The sequence below is a fragment of the Lonchura striata genome, chromosome 8, assembly GCF_046129695.1.
Source record: "Lonchura striata isolate bLonStr1 chromosome 8, bLonStr1.mat, whole genome shotgun sequence".
Lineage (NCBI taxonomy): Eukaryota > Metazoa > Chordata > Aves > Passeriformes > Estrildidae > Lonchura > Lonchura striata.
Genome location: NC_134610.1, coordinates 6,583,550 through 6,601,998, shown reverse-complemented (window position 1 = coordinate 6,601,998; position 18,449 = coordinate 6,583,550). Strand labels below are relative to the sequence as shown.

At 41.6% G+C, this 18,449-nt stretch overlaps 2 protein-coding genes across 2 annotated transcripts in view; both read right to left on the bottom strand.

Annotated features, from left to right (window-relative positions):
• Positions 1 to 251: 251 nt before the first annotated feature.
• MCM6 (minichromosome maintenance complex component 6) lies at positions 252 to 13,310 on the bottom strand. The gene is made up of 17 exons (XM_021548742.2): positions 13,162 to 13,310; positions 12,162 to 12,308; positions 11,490 to 11,600; positions 10,748 to 10,997; positions 9,926 to 10,091; positions 9,702 to 9,847; positions 8,640 to 8,790; positions 8,102 to 8,243; positions 7,670 to 7,811; positions 7,425 to 7,532; positions 6,718 to 6,873; positions 5,578 to 5,706; positions 4,534 to 4,695; positions 3,341 to 3,476; positions 2,907 to 3,074; positions 1,884 to 2,023; positions 252 to 1,262 (listed from the first exon to the last, which is right to left on the bottom strand). Exons 1-17 carry the CDS (start codon positions 13,272 to 13,274, stop codon positions 1,149 to 1,151), a joined length of 2,481 nt encoding a protein of 826 aa, XP_021404417.2. The 5' UTR covers positions 13,275 to 13,310; the 3' UTR covers positions 252 to 1,148.
• Positions 13,311 to 17,373: 4,063 nt separating this feature from the next.
• DARS1 (aspartyl-tRNA synthetase 1) overlaps positions 17,374 to 18,449 on the bottom strand; it is a 36,919-nt gene continuing 35,843 nt past the window's right edge. The window contains exon 16 of the mRNA XM_021548739.3: positions 17,374 to 17,990. Within this exon, the coding sequence (XP_021404414.1) occupies positions 17,899 to 17,990 (92 nt within the window). The 3' untranslated portion in view covers positions 17,374 to 17,898. The remainder of the gene's footprint in view (positions 17,991 to 18,449) is intronic.

Below are 18,449 nucleotides of genomic sequence, written 5' to 3'. Positions count from 1 at the left end.
TAATTTGTGTACTTTGACTCCATTTGACTCTCAGATGATTTTTTTTTTTCAGTAAGTCCTAAAGAGCTCACTATATACATTGTGCTGAGTGCTCTGAAAAAGTTCCCCCGACTCTGCTGTGTGAATAGTAAGTTTAAAAATTAACTTTACAGCACCACCTGGTGCTTACTTTTCAGTAGAGCTGCACTAACTCAGAGAAAACAGCTCTCAACCTATAGAACTGGGGAAAGAAGAAGAAAAAAATGCTGGTATCCAGGCAACAGGACAAATATTCAGGTATATTTAATTCTTAATAGAGTATTCAATAATCCCATAGTTTACAGTAAAAAAATGAGAGCAGAAATTCAAGCAAAGTTTTCTTATAGAAAGATCTTCAATCAGGTTTACAAATATAGTCTTAAAAATCCCTCACAAATGGTGGCAGTTTTCAATTCACTTACAAGTTAAGACATTCATCAAGGTTGATGTTTCTGCCCTGCTGACTTAAAGCCTTGCTTTGGGCTTGGCTATTTGCCATTTTCTACTTTACATATGCAACAGGAGCCTGCACATCTTTAGTCCATCTAAAAAAAAAGAGAAGCATTCAGTTTCTCATTGTCTATCACAGGAAGTTTAAAAAACTTCTTTAAAAAGAGCATCTGTCATCCAGAAAATTTGGTCTTCCTAAAGACATTAAACATTTAGATCACTGTATTTTTCAGCCTCATATTACAGGCATAGAAAACAGTAATCTCACAACTGAGTAACAACAAACCCATTCCCAAATATTTAGTGAGCTTTTATTTATGTTAAGAAGAAGAGTAAAAACCTATAGCATAAAATGTCTACTAAAAAAGAACAATGTAAAATTAGTCTTATTTAAAACAGGAACGCCTACATAGCTTGATGATCAAAAAAGCTATTGGATGATTATCCTCTGCATCCAGATGATGGCACTGAAATTCAGAGCTAACAGTGGAACTAATATACATGTGTCATGTCTTTAAAAGCTTTCCAGGTATGCTCAATGAAAATGAGAAATCACATATTACTGACCACACTCTGGCACAGTCATAGGAATTTAAGGAATTAGCTACAGCAACCCCTGCATGAAAAGAATGCATTTTCCAGCTTGTGAGCAGCCAGCTCTAGAATGCCATTCTCAGCCCTCAGTCCTCCAGCAGATAGTTTGGGTTGACAACCAGATATGGATCATCATCAAAAGTCTCCTCTTCTCTGGATCCTCTCAGTCCTGACTGGGACAGTTCAATCAGAATGTGGTCCTGCAACAAAGAGTTGTGTCAAAACAAGGACAGAGAGGTTTGTTTGTACTTTTTGAGAGGAAATTTTGTATTGTTAGGACCTCTTATTAATTCTTAACCCTTTTAATTGTGAACTCCCTCTAAGAGATTCTTAAAAACAGCATTCAGTGGAAATCACTTCTATGTTGTATCCTTCCTGGGAACTTTCCACCTTAGTGCTTTCCAATCTAATGGTTTTGTGTCTTTAAAAGTGAAAAGTATTTTATTTGGCCATACTTTTTTCTCCAAAATGCCCTTGTATCCCTCTGACTTATGGCTATCCATTGAATACAAGTGTTAATTGTATTTTTGTATCCTAATGTATAGTACTATAGAAATACAGAAGAACATCACACTTCTACAGTGACACAGTTGAACTTTTACTTATATGCATCTCTAATTTATTTCATAGTTTTTCCTGTAATTACTGTAGCAGGTGTTAAACAAAGAAGGCATTTATACTGCATCAATCAATGGAAGAACAAAACAGATTTCTCCAAATAGGAATGCATTCTATTAAAAATGAAACATTTTAATATGTAAGTTACAACCCTATACAAGTCAAAAACCCCTTTTTCACTACCCACACATCTCTATACATACATAATGTGTAAGTCGGTGAATGACTCTCTCTATTATCTTCTTTTTATTTATTAGTTCTTCTTCAGATTCAATTTCAGATTCAATTTCCTTTAGATACCAATTAATAAGTTCACTCCTCTTTAGTGCTGCATCATCCTCTTCTGCAGAAAAAATAATTTCCATCAACACAGCAGCAGTAAACTACCACTCAAACCATAGAAGAAAAGGATTTACACATTAACATTCACAATGCTGAAGAGAGAAATAGGCTTTTTAAGATGTTTAGGAAAGGTCAGACTTAAGGGTTTTTTTCTTAAAGCACCGTATTTCGCACTGGAGGGTGCTGTGTCATGGTTTAATTGGAGGTAATTAGATTGAGAATGGAAGCTTTCAGTTCTATGCTTTCAAGTGGCTTCCAAATCCCATCAGCCTTTAGCTTCAAGAAGAACCAGTTGCAAGGACTAACATACCTTTTCTTTAAGTGAGGGCTAAAGAAAAACTACTGTCACATAAAGCCAGAGGTGTCATCCTTCTACATGTACTCAGCATTTGAACAGATCCTGTCATCCCCACACCATTCCAAAAGCTTTGTAGCTTTACTATCTGCTATGAGACAACTACTGCATTTCACTGCAGAAATAGCCTCATTGCAACTGAAATATTTTAGCTTCTGAAAAACTAATCCAGCCATTTGCTTAAGACAGGCTGTGGTTGCTGGCATGCACTAAAGCTCCTGCTCCAGTTTTCACTGCTACAGACTCTTCTAGCTTGGTTACACCACTGTGTGCTACAAATCCTCTCCTGGCTCTACTCTGCTGACATGCTGCTCAACTTAATAGGTTTTATAACAAATGACTAAGGTAACAGAGCTAGAAACTCCAGGAAGTCCTATTTCCATCACCAGATGTAGTACTGTCATATGTGCATAGGTCTACACCTGACCTAACAAGTTTGTTGTCTAACAGGAGTGAAAAATCCCATGTACAATAGCAAGAGATGCACTGAACTCAGGGTCTGCCTTCTTTGCAGTAAAGAAATTCTTACCTTCCTCTGCTTTCCTGAGGTGCAGCACCAGGAGATTCGAAATCCGCCGGTACTCAGAGAAGCCCAGCCTGAGAGAAGCTTTGGGTGCAGTATCCTTGCTCACATCCTCAGAATGGCCATTGATCCCATTCACAAGACCATTGACCCCAGCTGGAGCTTCTGCCTCACCTGTTTGGACACATACCCATGTTTAAAGCTGCAATATCTTTTAGCTGTTTAATACTCTGAGCCACTGAAAAGCCTTGTGCTGACCAACTGGGTGAGTTGCTGAAGGAAGCTGAAGAAGCAAGAGTTAAGAACAGGAGCCCAGATTTCTAGAGCTCATTAGATGAGAAACAGGTGAGAAACTGAAGAGAAGCATATGCTCAATCAAGGTAAGCTGTAAAGAGTGGAAGGACTTTTCCCTTTGAAAAATTTCTCTGTAAGTAATTTACCATTGACTCCATCTTGGTCCTCTTGATCCTCCATTTGCTGTTCATCATCTTGGTCTAAATTGACATCAGGAGTCTCAACTCTAATGATGGACTTATTTAAAAGCCTGAAAGCTTCCTTCACATGTTTTGGGTGAACCTAAGGAAGTTTTGAAAAAACATATATTAAATAAGCACAGGGGTGCTTCTAGTTTTCAAGCAGCTTCAGAAACTCATCTCTTACTCTGACAAAGGGATTTTCTACACATCTCAGCTGATTAATCCTAAACAGTAAATACTCTGCAAGTTAAATTATATCCCACTATACGTATTCCAAGATCATGCAAGGTTACGGAGGGAAAAGCAGCCTGATCCCTTCAGGATTTAGCAATCATGTGGAGTCGATAAAATTTTTACTAAGCCAAGATCATTTGGGATAAAGATCAGCGGAGGAAGAAACATGAAAGAAATGGGTCTGAACAGAGACAACATGAAAGAGAGATATAACTAATGATATTCTCCTCCAGAACTGAAAAGCAAAAACTGGAAAAATAATCTATAGTTGAGCCATAACCTAAAAGCTATCTGTTTCTTTATAAGCTGAATTTAATTTAGAAGAATCCAAAGGGTATCCTTACACAAGCAGTGAGCAAGGTTCCATCCCTGCATGTGTCACATAACCTCTAATCAACATTTCAGAAGGCCTGCTGGGTTTGAAAGTGAGGACTAGAGGGGTAGTAATCACTCTACAATTAACAGCCAGAACATGTGCTTTCCAGCCATGGTTGATGTGAGCAGGAGCTCAGATCACACACAGAGCTACTCTTGGGGAGGTCCAGATAACTTAGGTAACTTCGGCTTTTCAGACTGCAAATAGAAGAGAGCCAAGACAGTACAGGAAAGAAACTGCCAACAGCCCTGACTGACAGTAGTAGGTGACTGTCATAATTTGACAGGTAGGAAGGAGGCTGAGAGTGCTGACACAGCTGTGACACAAAATCATGCAATCTCTCAGTTTGGACCAGCTGACATCAGTTTTACAAGTCATCCCTTAAAAACACTACTTCTGGCACACAGACTCAGACTGAGTACGACCACGATTCAAGCTCTCCTCCTCACCCACAGGATAAGGTCCAATATCACAGTCAAACAGCAAATGCACAACTCCCACACATTTCCATGAAGACTTCCCCAGACCTCCATCACGCCCCTGATACCTCATCACAGCAGTGCATGCGGGCCATGGCCTCAGACAGGCGGATCATGCTCTCCAGCTGCCTCACTGTGATCCTCCAGGAGGACTTGGTCACTCCAGAGCCATCGCGCTGCCGCAGCCGCTTGTACTGCTCCACTATGAAGTCCTCAGACTCCTTGGATATCTGTGTGGCATCAAACAGAGTGCCAGGAGTTCCAGTAGTCGGAGTATTAAAGCTTTTTATTCTTGCATTAGATTGGCAGTGTACAGCCTTTGCTGTACTGGCTGCTGCTTTTATCTGAAATACTCTATGCCATACACATACTCTACGCAAGTATAATGGCAATCACATTATGCTGAAATTATGCTGTAATAATGATTACACTTATCAAAGATAATGACATTACAGTCATTAGGACATAGCACATAAGTACAGAGCTGCATTAATTATTTTACAGCATATTTTTTAATAATTTCTATTTGTATCTTCCACTGACTTGTTTCTAGACATAATTCATGTCTGTCCCTACTAAATTATTCTGTCTATACACTTATGAAAAATCAAACACACAGCCCTTCCAAGCTGCTACTTGGATAGACCCCAAAAAAATCTGTAGTTAGACCAGTTTCCCATGTGCTGTATTTTACCAAAAAGCAAAGAAACAGAGGCACAATACCCTTTTAAAATAAAGAAACACAAACTGACTAAGCAGTAAGTCAATAAAATACAAAAAACTCTGCAGCAGCCATGTTGAATAACCCATGAGAAGGCCATGAAGTGATCCCTCAATTGTTCTAGACAAAAGTTAAGAATTGCTATGGACTGTAACAATCTCAGCCGGGCTGACTGGGTTTCTGGAGTTTAGGAGCACCAGGTTCCAAAATACTCTCTGTTTCTAAGTAATAACCTGAGTTTATGACTCTCTCCTTAAGAAAACACTAGTCTGGTGTTTGCTGGAGAAAAGTGTCTTGGTGTTTGCTGGAGAAAAGCCTACTGCAGAGCAACCGTTCCCTTGGGCCTCCTCAGACAGAACTGTTCCACAGTTAACTCAAGAAGTAAAATTACCTTTGGTTTAAACTGTCTTGCAAACAGCAGATACCTTCGGATATCATCCAAGGAATAGACACGGTCAACAGACTCCTCCACCCTGGAATGCAGATCCACGATGCGCCGGGCAATGGCGTAATCTACCACCTGGGACATTGGGGCTGCATCAGGACCACTTGCACAGCATCAGCCAAAGAGCAAAACAACCCTTCTATTCTTCCTTCCCATCCCTCCTGTTTACTTGTAATCCTCATGGCACAGCTACCCTTTCCAGTAGCCAAACTCTCTGCCAGGAGGTCCAGGAGAATGCCCCGGGGTTTTTTAATACAAGGAAACACAAGGCAGTTTTAGGATTTATAACCTCTTGGAACTATCCTGGGTTACAAGTTAGCCAGAGAACAGGCAGAAAGCAGCACTTTGCAGCGTGGGAACTTTCTTCCTTTTCAGCCTGCTCTGTCTCTCTCACCAGTCCCTTCTCAATTAGATAATCACTCTGAGCAGAACAGTGGCTGAACTAACATTAATCTCTAGATCTCATGCATTCCCAAGGCAAATGCCACATAGACAGGTGGCAGCAGTCTCAGCCTTAGTGACCAGCCATTTGTAAAAATGACTAATGGTGTTAAGTTTGCAGGTCAAACCACTACAGGATGAAAAGGCAGTATCCTTGTATTCAGCAGAGTATGTTCGGATTTGTACTGCCAGCTTTTAGCTACACAGACAGAGCAGAAAAGCCAGAGCAAGACACTCTCATGAGATTTCCTTCACTCAAAACTGCAGAGGGCCACCAAGACGGTCAGAGGGCAGGAGAACATGATGTATGAAAAGGGAGAAGAGCCAGGTCTGTTCAGCTTGATAGCAACTGCTTTACTAGCCAGCATAGATGTGATGAAGCCAAGTAGTCCTTGGATAAGAGGCAACCCACATGAACTGAACCATGAGAAATTCTGATTAGATGTATAAGTTATTATTTACTGAACACATGAGAGTTGTCACACATTGCCTGGAGAGACTGCAGAATCTCCATCCTTGGAGATACTCAAAACTCACCAGGTCAAATCTTGGCAAACTGCTCTCAATGATCTGAGTGCAAGGTTAGATTAGACACCTCCAAGGATGTTTTCTTACACAAACTATTCTATAATTCCTTAAAATTACCTCATTACACTCATCCACAAGGATGAAGAAGAGATCAAAGCGGGACATGATGGGAGCTGACAGGTTGATATTTTGTTTCAGTGACTTGGATCGGTCATAGCGGCCACCAACTGGGTTTGCTGCAGCCAAAATGGAGGTCCTGGCATTCAGAGTAGCCTGACAGTGGGGAAAAAACAAATTTAAAAAACCTGTATCTGTGACCACTTCCTAAACCAACTCATTGCAACCCAAATGGGTCAGCATAACACATTTTGGTGGAGTCCAGTGAAGGTATTACTACAATCACTCCTCAAAAGCACCCAAACTCCACCAACAAGCCCTATATAAGCAAGTCCTATATAAGCCAAGACACAGTTTGATGATCAAAATTGAAATATTGCCACACTCTTGCCAATAATTCTGAAACAGGCTTTTCATAAGATCCTGTTTTTCTACAAACACACACCATTCTGTAACCTTTTTTGGGGTTACTTCAATGTTAGGCTTTTTCCATTTTCTCTTTCTGGTTCACTACTATTTAACTCTCAGTAACATTTCTGACCTTCTTTGGGTATGTGCCACAAAAACTTTGCAACAAGTGATCTCTGTCCTGCCACAGGACAGAGGCAGCTGCAGAGGTGACATGAAGATCTGACAGGTGAAGCCACATCAGTACACATAACAAACAGGTGATGCTACAAATTACACAGAGGAATAGTGCAAGGTACCTTCACTCCAGCTTTAGTAATGGATATTGTTTGCTGCTCCATTGCCTCATGAATGGCTACTTGATCCCGCACCTCCATCTTGTCAAATTCATCAATGCAACAAACACCCTGCAGCAGAAGAATGAAAATAAGTGACCCATATTCAATCACTTATGAAAAAAGCATCACTAATACAATTTAGGGCTCTCTGTCATAAATCAAACTCATTCTGGGGATGCAGAAACCTCTCCCCTTCCTAGACTCACGTTATCTGCCAGCATCAGTGCTCCAGCCTCAATGACAAACTCGTGGGACTCCTCATCTTTCACCACAGCTGCCGTCAGACCTGCAGCGCTGGAGGCTTTGCCACTGGTGTACACAGCACGGGGACTGAACTCATCCACATGCCTGTGGAAAAGAGTAATAAAACATCCAGTATTTCACCTACTGCTGATATTTTAAAATATGCAATTAATTTGTATTTTTAATATTCAACATCCTTTGAAAATATTTGGAAATTTGTATGTTGAGTTTGAGAATATTTCTCAGAGATTGTATGGATGTGATTGAAGTATTTAAGCACGGCTAAAACAAATATTTTACTTCCCTTTCTTACGTTTAACACAGAAAAAGACAGAGTGCACATTTATAGCTCTAGTCACACTGGACAATATTTAAAGGTTGGGTCTTAATCTTACTTTAGAAACTGACTCTTGGCTGTACTTGGATCACCAACAACACAAACATTAATGTCCCCACGCAATGAAGTGCCTTCTGAAGTTGTCTTGGGAACTCCTCCAAAGAGCATCAGCAGGACCCCGCGTTTTACTTCATCATTACCTGCCCCAGAAAAAACATTAAACTAAATATCAAAAAAACCACCAGTTTTCCTATTTAAAAAAACCTTCATCCCACTAGAATTTTAGATAATTTGGACACATTCACTTGGAATTCACCTATTTGCTAAGCATCCACTAAAATCTGGAACACCTAGCAGAACACCTGACATCAAACCCAACCTTTTAGATTGGACTTGCAGGCCTTAATGATTAAACACCACAACTATTCAAAAAATAAATTTTCTTCTTCTAGCACAACCAGTGCTGAGGGGAAGAGTTTATGGTAGCTGGCACAGAGCTTTCAACCTTTCCCAAAAACTACAGAGACAGCAAAAGGAATTAATTAATATTTACACAAGTTAAATCCCCCTCTCTAAGGCCACAAATGGATTCTTACCATGGATAGTGGGGAAGAGGCTGGTGCACAGATTATGGTAAAGGTTCTTATCTTGGCTCATTTCAAAAACTTTTTCCCACTCTTTCACAGACATTTGGTTTTTAATACTTTCTGCAGTCTGTTCTTCGTCTCGGAGCTCTTTTCCACCAAACTAAACCAAGGAAATAAAACAGCAATAAAAGTAATGACAGAGTCACTAATGAATGTGAGCACTGCAGACAGGTCACAAAAACTTGCTCTGAAATCTAGATGGGGAGGAACACATCCTGAAAAGCTGCCCTTAGGCTAAATAAACTCATCACCTTATACCTTTAAAAACCAATAGCCAATTTCCTAGCAGGCAAGATCAATAATGCAACTTTAGTTAGTGAGAAATCCCAAGTGAGATTAAAAAAAGAGTAAAACCAATATTACTTCCTTTGACTAAAACTGTCTTTGTAAGCATTCTTACATTAGCTGGAAACTTCCAAGGTCTTTTGATGCTCTGAAATGGGGCCCAGCAACTTCTACTCCCAGAACATACCAGATACTCTTTTTATCCTATGTGATGGTGATGTTCTTAGCAAAATGATAGATTACAGTACAACACCATGTCAAAACCCAGATGTAGCTAGTATTACTCATACTGCAGTAACATCCCGAGATGTCACTTGATAAACCAGAGGGAACAAAAAGGATCCCTGTTTCTCCTGTGACAAAATGCAGCAATAGGATTTCTTGGAAGAAAAGGAAATGCTGCAGAAATAGATGAAATACATGTGGAATACGAGTGGAAATACATGTGCCAGTTAGCTGTTTAGAACAAACTGCAACACTGGCAAATAATCTCTTCTGTGAAAAATGCTACGAGCAACAGAGACAAGAACCTTGATATGTAAATTCAATGAGAATATAAAGACAGCCAAAACAACACAGAAAGGTGGCACACATGCACACTTAAAGCTTTACCCATGCTTCTCCTGCTCCCTAATTAGGGAGCCTTTCCTGTTCCCTAATTTGAGAGAAAATCATCCAGAACAGAAATCACCAACACCTTTAAATCTCCGTTCTCTGCAGACTCACCCGTGGATTTGTAGGTGCAACGTAACAAGCCAGAAAGACGAGCTTATAGGAGAGCTCCCGGACCCCGAGGGCGCGCAGCCCCCGGATGCCTTCGGTTTCGTAGCCCTCTGTCCCTGTCACCCGCGAGCTGGTTTCTGCACGTAACCCTGCCAGGGAAACGGGAGTCAGGACAGCAGCTCCCAGCACAGGAAGGACACCTCAGGAGGTCATGAGCAGCAACTAACCTGGTGTGGAGAGCTGGGACACGTCAGGCACAACAATCAGTGAGCCAGTGAAGTCACATTTGTCACCAGCCTGGGCAGATTCCACGGCCTCTGCGCGCAGGATCACCTCCACGCTGCGCGGAATGCTGCCCCGCGGCAGCTCGCCCTGTGTCTCCTGGATGCGCACCTGGCACAGAGAGAAGCTTCAACACTGAGCATGTCACCAGATCTGAAACTGCTTCAAAAGCTACACTGCTAACAGATGTGTTCAACAGCATCTGACTGCTGCCTTCCATGTCAATCCCTCTCACAACGACACACAACCAAAAATCCCTTCACTAATCAGCATCTAAGGAGTCTTGCAGCAGCTTAGAGGATGTACAAGGGCCACAGTGACAATTCTGAAAGGTAACCTGAAAATTTCAGTTCATGAGGCTGACATAAAATACAACTATGGGATGTGAAGTGCTGAGGATTTGTGAGAGCAATTCAACCAGGAAGAGCAAGACACTGCAGATACACATAAGCACCTCTTTTCATACTTGTACAAAGCAGCTACACCTGAGGTACTGGTAACATGAATAATAAATCTGGCTTGAATAAGTGGGGCTTCAGTGGCTTACTTAGACATTAAATGTCACACAACAAAACAAATAATTTCCCATTCTTAAAAATAAGTGTTTCAGAGACAGGAAGAAACCTTTTGCAGAAATTGCAGTGCCTTGATGTTTTCTTGACAGAACAAAAATTAACCATCTTCAATGTACAGAAGTACAAATAACACCTTCTAACTACCACAGGAACATTACTGGTTGTCATCACTCCCCAACGTCCCTTTTATACCTTTTGGAAATCAACAAATCTTGATTTGTTTGTGTCCAGCAGGAATCTCCTTCTGTTGGCACAGACTGGGTTTCTGCAGATGTTTGGCTGGGTGTACTTGAATTGCTGCTCCACATCTTTGATCACGGTCTGGCAGTCGAGGCACAGGAAGGTTCCACTGACCAGCTCTGGATGGACGGGGTGGGTACGAACCACCTGCCCACTGATACGCAGCAGGGAGCCAATTTTTGCTGAAGTCAGTTCTCGAATTCTGTTAAAAACAGAAATTCACAAGGATTAAATTATTAAATTGACAATTTTAGGCCCAGGGTATTAAGACACAATATAGCATTACTCTGACTAAACAACTGCTGTAACAAACAAAAGAAACAAACTTTCTACAATATATTCTTACTACAATATATTCTCATTTTATTTCACATAAACCTTTAGGTTAATACTAAAGGTTAAATCAATAAAAAGTTATATCACTGGTATTTCAAAAGCAACACACACTTTTTTTTTTTTTTAACGAGAGGTTACTTTTGTTTGTGAAATATGATGAATTTAAGTATCTGAGTGTGATTTACAAATGAAAAGCTTTGTCAAAAAATCCCCTGTACAAGATCAGGAAACTTTGTCACAACTGTACTGGCCAACTGCACATTTCACACTATATAACCAAATCATTTTCAGCATGCTTTAACATGTTTTTCCCTTGTAGTAAAACAGCACAATTTTCTGGAATTAATAATCATCTTACTTGTGTCTGGTAGGAAGGTCCTGGAAGGCAACATAAAAATCCTTGTTTGCAGGAACGTTTCCATGGTCTCTGGCAAAAGTCTTTGTTGCTCGACACAGGTATGGATAAACCCTAAAATGAGGAAAAAAAGTTCAAATTTTAGAGAAGCTATCAAAATGCCTTCTCTGCTTTAGATTACATCAAAGGCTTGTAACAGATTTCCATGTTCTGGTTTTTAATTATATGTTGTATAACCCAAAAAGACACTCTAAATATGCTAAGTGTGAGATCACTGCATAATAATATTACTTGCACTATTGTTTGAAAATAGACTTTTCAAAGCCTCATTTTATAACACTCTTATCCTTATGTTAAGAAATATATCTTCACAATAAGTGACCAATTCAATAAAATACTGTCAGGGCATGAAATTTTAGAGTTTATTCTGTATTCTCACACTGACCACCTACTTCTTTACCACAATAAATGCAACTATCTGGTTAACTCATGGTTTCCAGAGAGGAATCCACTGAGAAACATTTTTAGCCAGTAAAAAAAAAAAAACCAAAATGTGTTTCTAGGATGTAGAAAGAAAATAAGCCTCTTATTTTTTTACATAAATCCAAGACATTATGGGCCTGATACTCCAGCAGAGCTCAGCTTTACCTCAAAAAAAAACACTCTACATTTTACCTGTAAAATTCCTCCTGAATTGTGGTAGAGAGCTGCTGATTGAACTGCTCCAAATCTGCAAAGCTGACGATCAATGTGTTCCGCTCTGGCCGGATCAGTTCTTCTGCATCTCGCAGGTACTTGACCTCTCCATCGCTGTTCTGGAACCTGAAAGTGATCCAGGAAAATGTTTCACAGTAACACAGGCAGCAACTGAATACTTCTCAGTTCAGGAGAAAAGACAAAGAAAAGGATCACTCACATTCAGGCATCCCACAGTCCCTTGCAAAGCCCTTTTCCAGCAATATTTCTTCTTCCACCCCCCTGCTACATCTGCTCTGTTTACACCCTAGCACAGACACACAGGATTTACATTTCATACAGCAGTAGAGTTGTCCCAGTGACAGAAACAATTTTATTTAAGGTTTAACAATTACTCTGCACCAGCAAACAAGGTTTTGTTCCTCCGGGTGATGTTAATGGTTTCCTTATTTGATGAGGATGGGCCCCTCAGGAGGCAAAACGCAGAGAGACAGACGTATTAATGTCTAACACCCAAGCCATGGAAAGGGTTTTCAACAGCTGTGACAAAATTTTAGGTGCATCAAATGCACCTAAAAAATCATATAATTATAGAATAGTTTAGTTTAGAAGGAATTTTAATATCACCTCGCTTCAACCCCCTGCCATGGCAGGGACACCTTCCACTAGACAAGGCTGCCTAAAGCCACATCCAACCTGGCCTTGGACACTTCCAGGACATCCCCAATTCTCTGGGAAACGTTTCCGCGGAAACTCTCCTACAAGGGTTTTGCAAGAGAGCACCGTGCTGCCCTCCTTCAGGCTCCTCCCGGAAGAGCCTGAGACGACAGCAGAGCTTTTCCAGCTGAACGCCAAGGCCAGGGGGCACCAGGCCCTGGCAGGATCTCGCCAAATGGCGGCCCCTCCGTAAGGCGCTGTCGGCCCGCCACCCGCTGCCGACCCTGCCCGCCCGCCGCCAGGCCCGGCCCCCGGCACTCACTCCTCTAGGAAGTCCAAGAACAACTTCTGGCACTTCTCGGCCACTTCATCGCGGATCTGCTGGTGCTGCGGCGCCGCGCCCGCGCCCCCCACGGCCGCCACTGCCAGATCCATCCCGATCGCTGCCCCGGCCCCACCGCGGTTCGCGCCACGCCGCGTACCACGTGGGTCGCGCGCCCGCCGTGTCGGCCAATCAGCGGCCCCTGTGCCGCAGAGCCCCGCCCCCGGCGGCCGTTTTCGCGCCAAAGGCGAGGGGCGGGCGGGGCTGAGGGCGGGCTCTGAGGCGGCGGCCGGTCAGCGCCGCGCACCAGCCCCGAGCTGCCCGGTCAGGGGCAGCGACCGGGTCCCAAGTTAAACGGCTGTGGCTGTGTCAGCGAGCTGCTCAGTGCTGCGGACGGCTTAGAGCTGTGCCAGAGCAGCACAGTGTTTCCTACGGAGAAACAGAGCCATAGAATGCTAAGGAGTTGTAACCCACCTGCCATGTGAGGAACACTTCCCAGTCGAACGTGGAGCTCAGGGGCTTGTATGCAACCTGGTCTCGAACCCTGTGAGGAATGGGGAATCCACAATCTCCCTGAGCTACCTGTTCCACTGTCTCACCATGCTCACAGTGAAGAATTTCTTCCTAACATCTCACTTAAGTTCCCCCTTTTCAATGTGTCTCCATTCCCCTTGTCCTGTCACTACAGTTCTTGACAAAGTCTTTCCTGTCATCTCTTAAGATACTGGAAGGTTGCTATGAGGTTTCCACACAACCTTCTCTTCTCCATGCTCGACATCCCCAACTTTACTAGCCTGTCTTTGCAAGTGAGGTGCTCCACTCGTTTTATCAACTTCATGGCCCTCTTGTAGACTTGCTCCAACAGTTCCATATCCTTCTTATGCTGGGGATGCCAGAACCACAGGCAGAGAGGTGTCAGCTGTGGGCAGCTTCAGCACAGCAGCTGCAGTGGCGCTTCCACATGACACTGCTTTCCCCACAATCAAATCAGCAAGGGTAGCTGGAGTTAAAATTACTGTGGTGTGGCCAGGGCACCGCTGAGGAATCCCCGCCAGGGAATCCCCACAATGTGTGCAGTAGGCACTTGGGCAGCTGCTCACAGAGGAGACCCATGCCATGGAGCATCTCCAGCTCCTGAAAAACTGGCCCAGGTGGAAAGGGTGAAAACTACACCAGATGAAGGTCAGGCCACAGTCTGGACACTTGAGTCCTCACTGGCACCATTGTAGGATGGTTGAAGGCAACATTTGCCAAGCGGTGCCATGGCTGACAGCCATTCCCGAATGGCAGCTGCTGGCACACGGCGCCTGCCAGCAGGAACCGCTTCAACATCTATGAAAAATTGCTTAGAATTGCTCTGCCACCTGCAAAGTCATTAATCTCTGCCTAAACTGGGAATTTTACTGTAATTATAGCAGCTAAGGGCTCTTTTTCAGTTTTGAAACCCTTTCAGAAGTGCCAGCAGCAGCAGCCTCCTGCAGCAGTGTTTGTTCATGTCACGGTGTACTTGCCATATAGTGAACACTTAACTGCAAAACAGTAAAGAAAGTAAGAGATTGTAGAACTAACTTGGTAATTTTTAAAACACTTGTGAGGAAATTCCATTTTCTGTGAGATAATACTAGGAAAAATGCACACAAGTTGGTTGTGAGGTTTGTTCTAAAAGAATTATTCCATCCTACATGATTCCTATATCTCAAAAAATAATCTACAATTACCCAAAGAAGAAACACTAAATAATTAAAATACGTTTGGGGAAGTTTCTGGAACCCCAGTGTGAACCAGAGTCCAGGGCAGCCATATGGTGTTCCCCAATGGATATAGTCAAGGCATTCTCCTCCATCCCTTACTTTCACATGGAGTGGTGTCTAATATGCCTGGAATTGACAGGCACCAGGTGAAAGCACAAAGTTTTCCTGCTTTTTTTTTCTTCCCTTCCTCCTGCCCTGGCCCACTGGGCAGGGAGCAAGCAGCTGTGAGGTGCTGCCCACCAGGGTTATCCCAGCAGGTGTGGGCAGCCATGGGGAGCCAGGCCTCCACTTGGCTGCCAAAAGAACAGCCTGAGTCCTCTTTCCCACTGGGCAGATTCAGACAGCTCAGTGAACACAGATGGGTTTTCACAGGAAAACAGTGCAGTAAAACTTCAGAAGCAAACTGAATCTTTATGTTTGTTTTGAGCAGATTCCCTGGCTACCCTAAACAATATGTTTTATAGTTCCTTAGTTTAAAATATTGCACTACTGTAATTACCATCTGTGTATCATGAAAGAAAACAAAACCAAAACGATTTTACCTGGTGGAAAGACAGCAGCAATGTGGACTCCTTGTAAACTGGTAAACTTCCTGCAAATTACTGGAAATGAAGGACAGTACAGGTTTTACTTTCCCAGAACTATTACAGTAGATTTGCTTCCTCTCAAAACACCATAAAGGTCTTCTAGACCTTTATTATTCACAGGGTTTTAAACTAAGTTCTAGCACTGTGCAGCTCCCACTAAAGTATCCTGTTAAGATGACATTCAGGACAGACGCATTTTGTATTTTGATTTATGATCATAATTATTTCCTGTTAGCTAAGAAAGGCTGCATGAATGGATTGAGCAGACAAAGGAATCAGGGCCCCCATCTGAATTCTTGTCCTTGTGCAGTTACTGTGAATAAATGAAACTACAGCATGAGTTTGAGTAACTCTAAAAGAATTGGTACAAGCACAGTTGTTACAGGCATGTATGCACAAAACTTGCTGCCAAATCTAGAGCAAGAAAGAGTACCTGGGATATTTTTTTGTAGACAGGAAATTTAAGTCTGTAATTTTGCTCCTGGTTAGAAGAATGCACATCCAAAGTGGAATATATTATCAGTTCTGTATGAACAAAAGTAATTAAATTAAATTAAATTAATTCCAGTTGGCTTAGCTAAATAAACAACTGTTTTGAAACTTGGATTCATCAGTAGTAAGTCTGTGACAATGAGCTGTGTGTATAATCCATTTAGCTTTGCAAAGTACAACTGGTTACAGTGTAAGATTTTCAGGTTAATAATTTGGGGAAGATTCCATAGTAAATTAATTACAACAGACTCATAAGCAAAGCTGCTAAGTGTTATTCATTGAATTGTGTCACTTCTAAACAAAGTTTAACTTCTAAATTTCCAGTACTTTACCTGACTGACCTTTATTATGATTGTTTTCTAATGGCGAACTCTTGTCATAAGACATTAAAATTAAGTCTTGTTCAATGGCAGCTGCAAAGATGATTTGCCCTTTTGTGAAACTCTACCCAATTTATACACAGCCTCACTGACCTTTCTGTAGCATAACCAATATGTGACTTCTCTGACATTTAAAAATCAAGGTAGCAACAATAACACAGACCATCCACACTGTACCTCCTACTGAAAGCTTGATCATGTAAAATGTTAAACAAAAATTAAGTCAGGAATTACAAATACGTATGAATATTAGAGCAACTATTGCAGTAGTACCCAAATCAGAAATTTAATAATTTGTTCTTTGGCAGCAACACTTACAAAATGTTTTAAATTTGAAAACCAACTCCCAGATGCAGTCTACAAAAGGAAGTTTCAGATTCACTGGTGCCTCTCCAAATGCAGGGAACATTCTCTGGCTTGGGAGGAGGAGGATGACAAGGAGAAGTAGCTTTGTGCACTGCTGCAAATTGAGGAGTTCAAGTAAGTAAATAATCTGAGAAAAAGTATGTCTAGAAAGAATTTCAGAACTACTCTGACTTACAGAAACACTCAATTTCTCTAAGTATACAAAGTTGGGCTGTTCACAGCATTTATAAACAAAAAAACCCCACCCTGAAATAGATTGGCTTGGTGTTGTTTTCCTTGGTAAAAGATGCATGAAATCGTTGTTTTGTTTGTTATATCAAAGGCTGGTTTAGGCAGGAAAACATATGACTTGTTCTCAAACTCACTACCCATTTATTTTCTGAGAATATCATATATACTTTGTGTATTCCATGAAAATGTGTAAACTTGCATGAGAATGTAATTTGCATTTTCAAATAGTTACATAAAATAAAGACCAGGCTTACGGCTTTTATACAACTTCCAAAAAAATGAGAAGATAAAAAATAAATTTAAACTTCAGATGGTTATTACATCAGTAAAAAAACCAAACCAAAAAAACCTTACTGATTATTCTGTGAAGATACAAAGCAAAAAAACAGACAAATTTGTATCAACTTTGCTTTGAGAGCTTTATTTCAACCTATTTTAACAACTTCTTACGAAGATTTCTTGTTAAGAACGTTCTCACCTGCTTCCCTTCCTGACACTAATGTAAATTATCAACTGGCTGGTCTCTCCAGATTTTTAAGTTGCAAGCATCCAGTCACTTTATCTCGGAGCCAGTACTTCCCAATATTCAATCTTGCTGACATAAGTGAAAAATGCAAAATGGTTATTGCATAATTTATTAAAATGTTTAGAAAAACGATACAATTTAATGTGGCACTAAAGTACTAATTCAAAGTATCCCATTTTCATTAAAAACATGCCCTTGTCAATACAAAGAGTCTTGATCTGTTAAAATATTTTCCTTTAAATAAACAACTAAGGATAAAAAAAATTACTGTGGCACTTAATAAAGGAGAATTTTGTTTTTAATTGCATATCATAATGCTCAAATCAATCAATACACGTTCATCAGCAGCAGAGGCTATGCCTATTTGCAGGGCAGAGCATTCCCAACTCTCAGAGCAGCTCATGTCAGGGCGTCAGGCGTTTGGGATCCCTGGGGAACATGGAGGTCTGGCGGACATTGTGCAGCCCCAGGTACAGCATGGTTACTCTCTCCAGCCCTAGAGAAGATGAGAACAGCCCATCAGCACCATCAGTCTTTGTTCAAAACCCCAAAGGAGCTGCAGGTCCTCCCCAGCTGGAGCCAGCCTCATAGAGCAGTGTGAGCACAGCCCATTGTGCAGACACTTCCTAATCCCTGGGGCAATAAACACCCCAGCCATGGAGGATGGAACCCAGATGCACATTTGTTTTTCCACACAGCTCCTGCTTTAAGGTTTCCACCTGGAACAGCCTGAACACAGTGATAATTCTCGTGGCATCTCTATTTGCCTTGTACTTTGCCAGGAGGACCATCTACTCTGAAGAAAAGATGAAGCTTCAGCTTCCTTGATGTCAGTTCTAACTGGCCTAAATTATTCTGGATTACCTGCAAATGTTGCATGCTCCCAAACAGATGATGAATCAATCACTTATTTCTCCTTAGTGCAAAACACCTTCATGCAATACACAGAGACCAG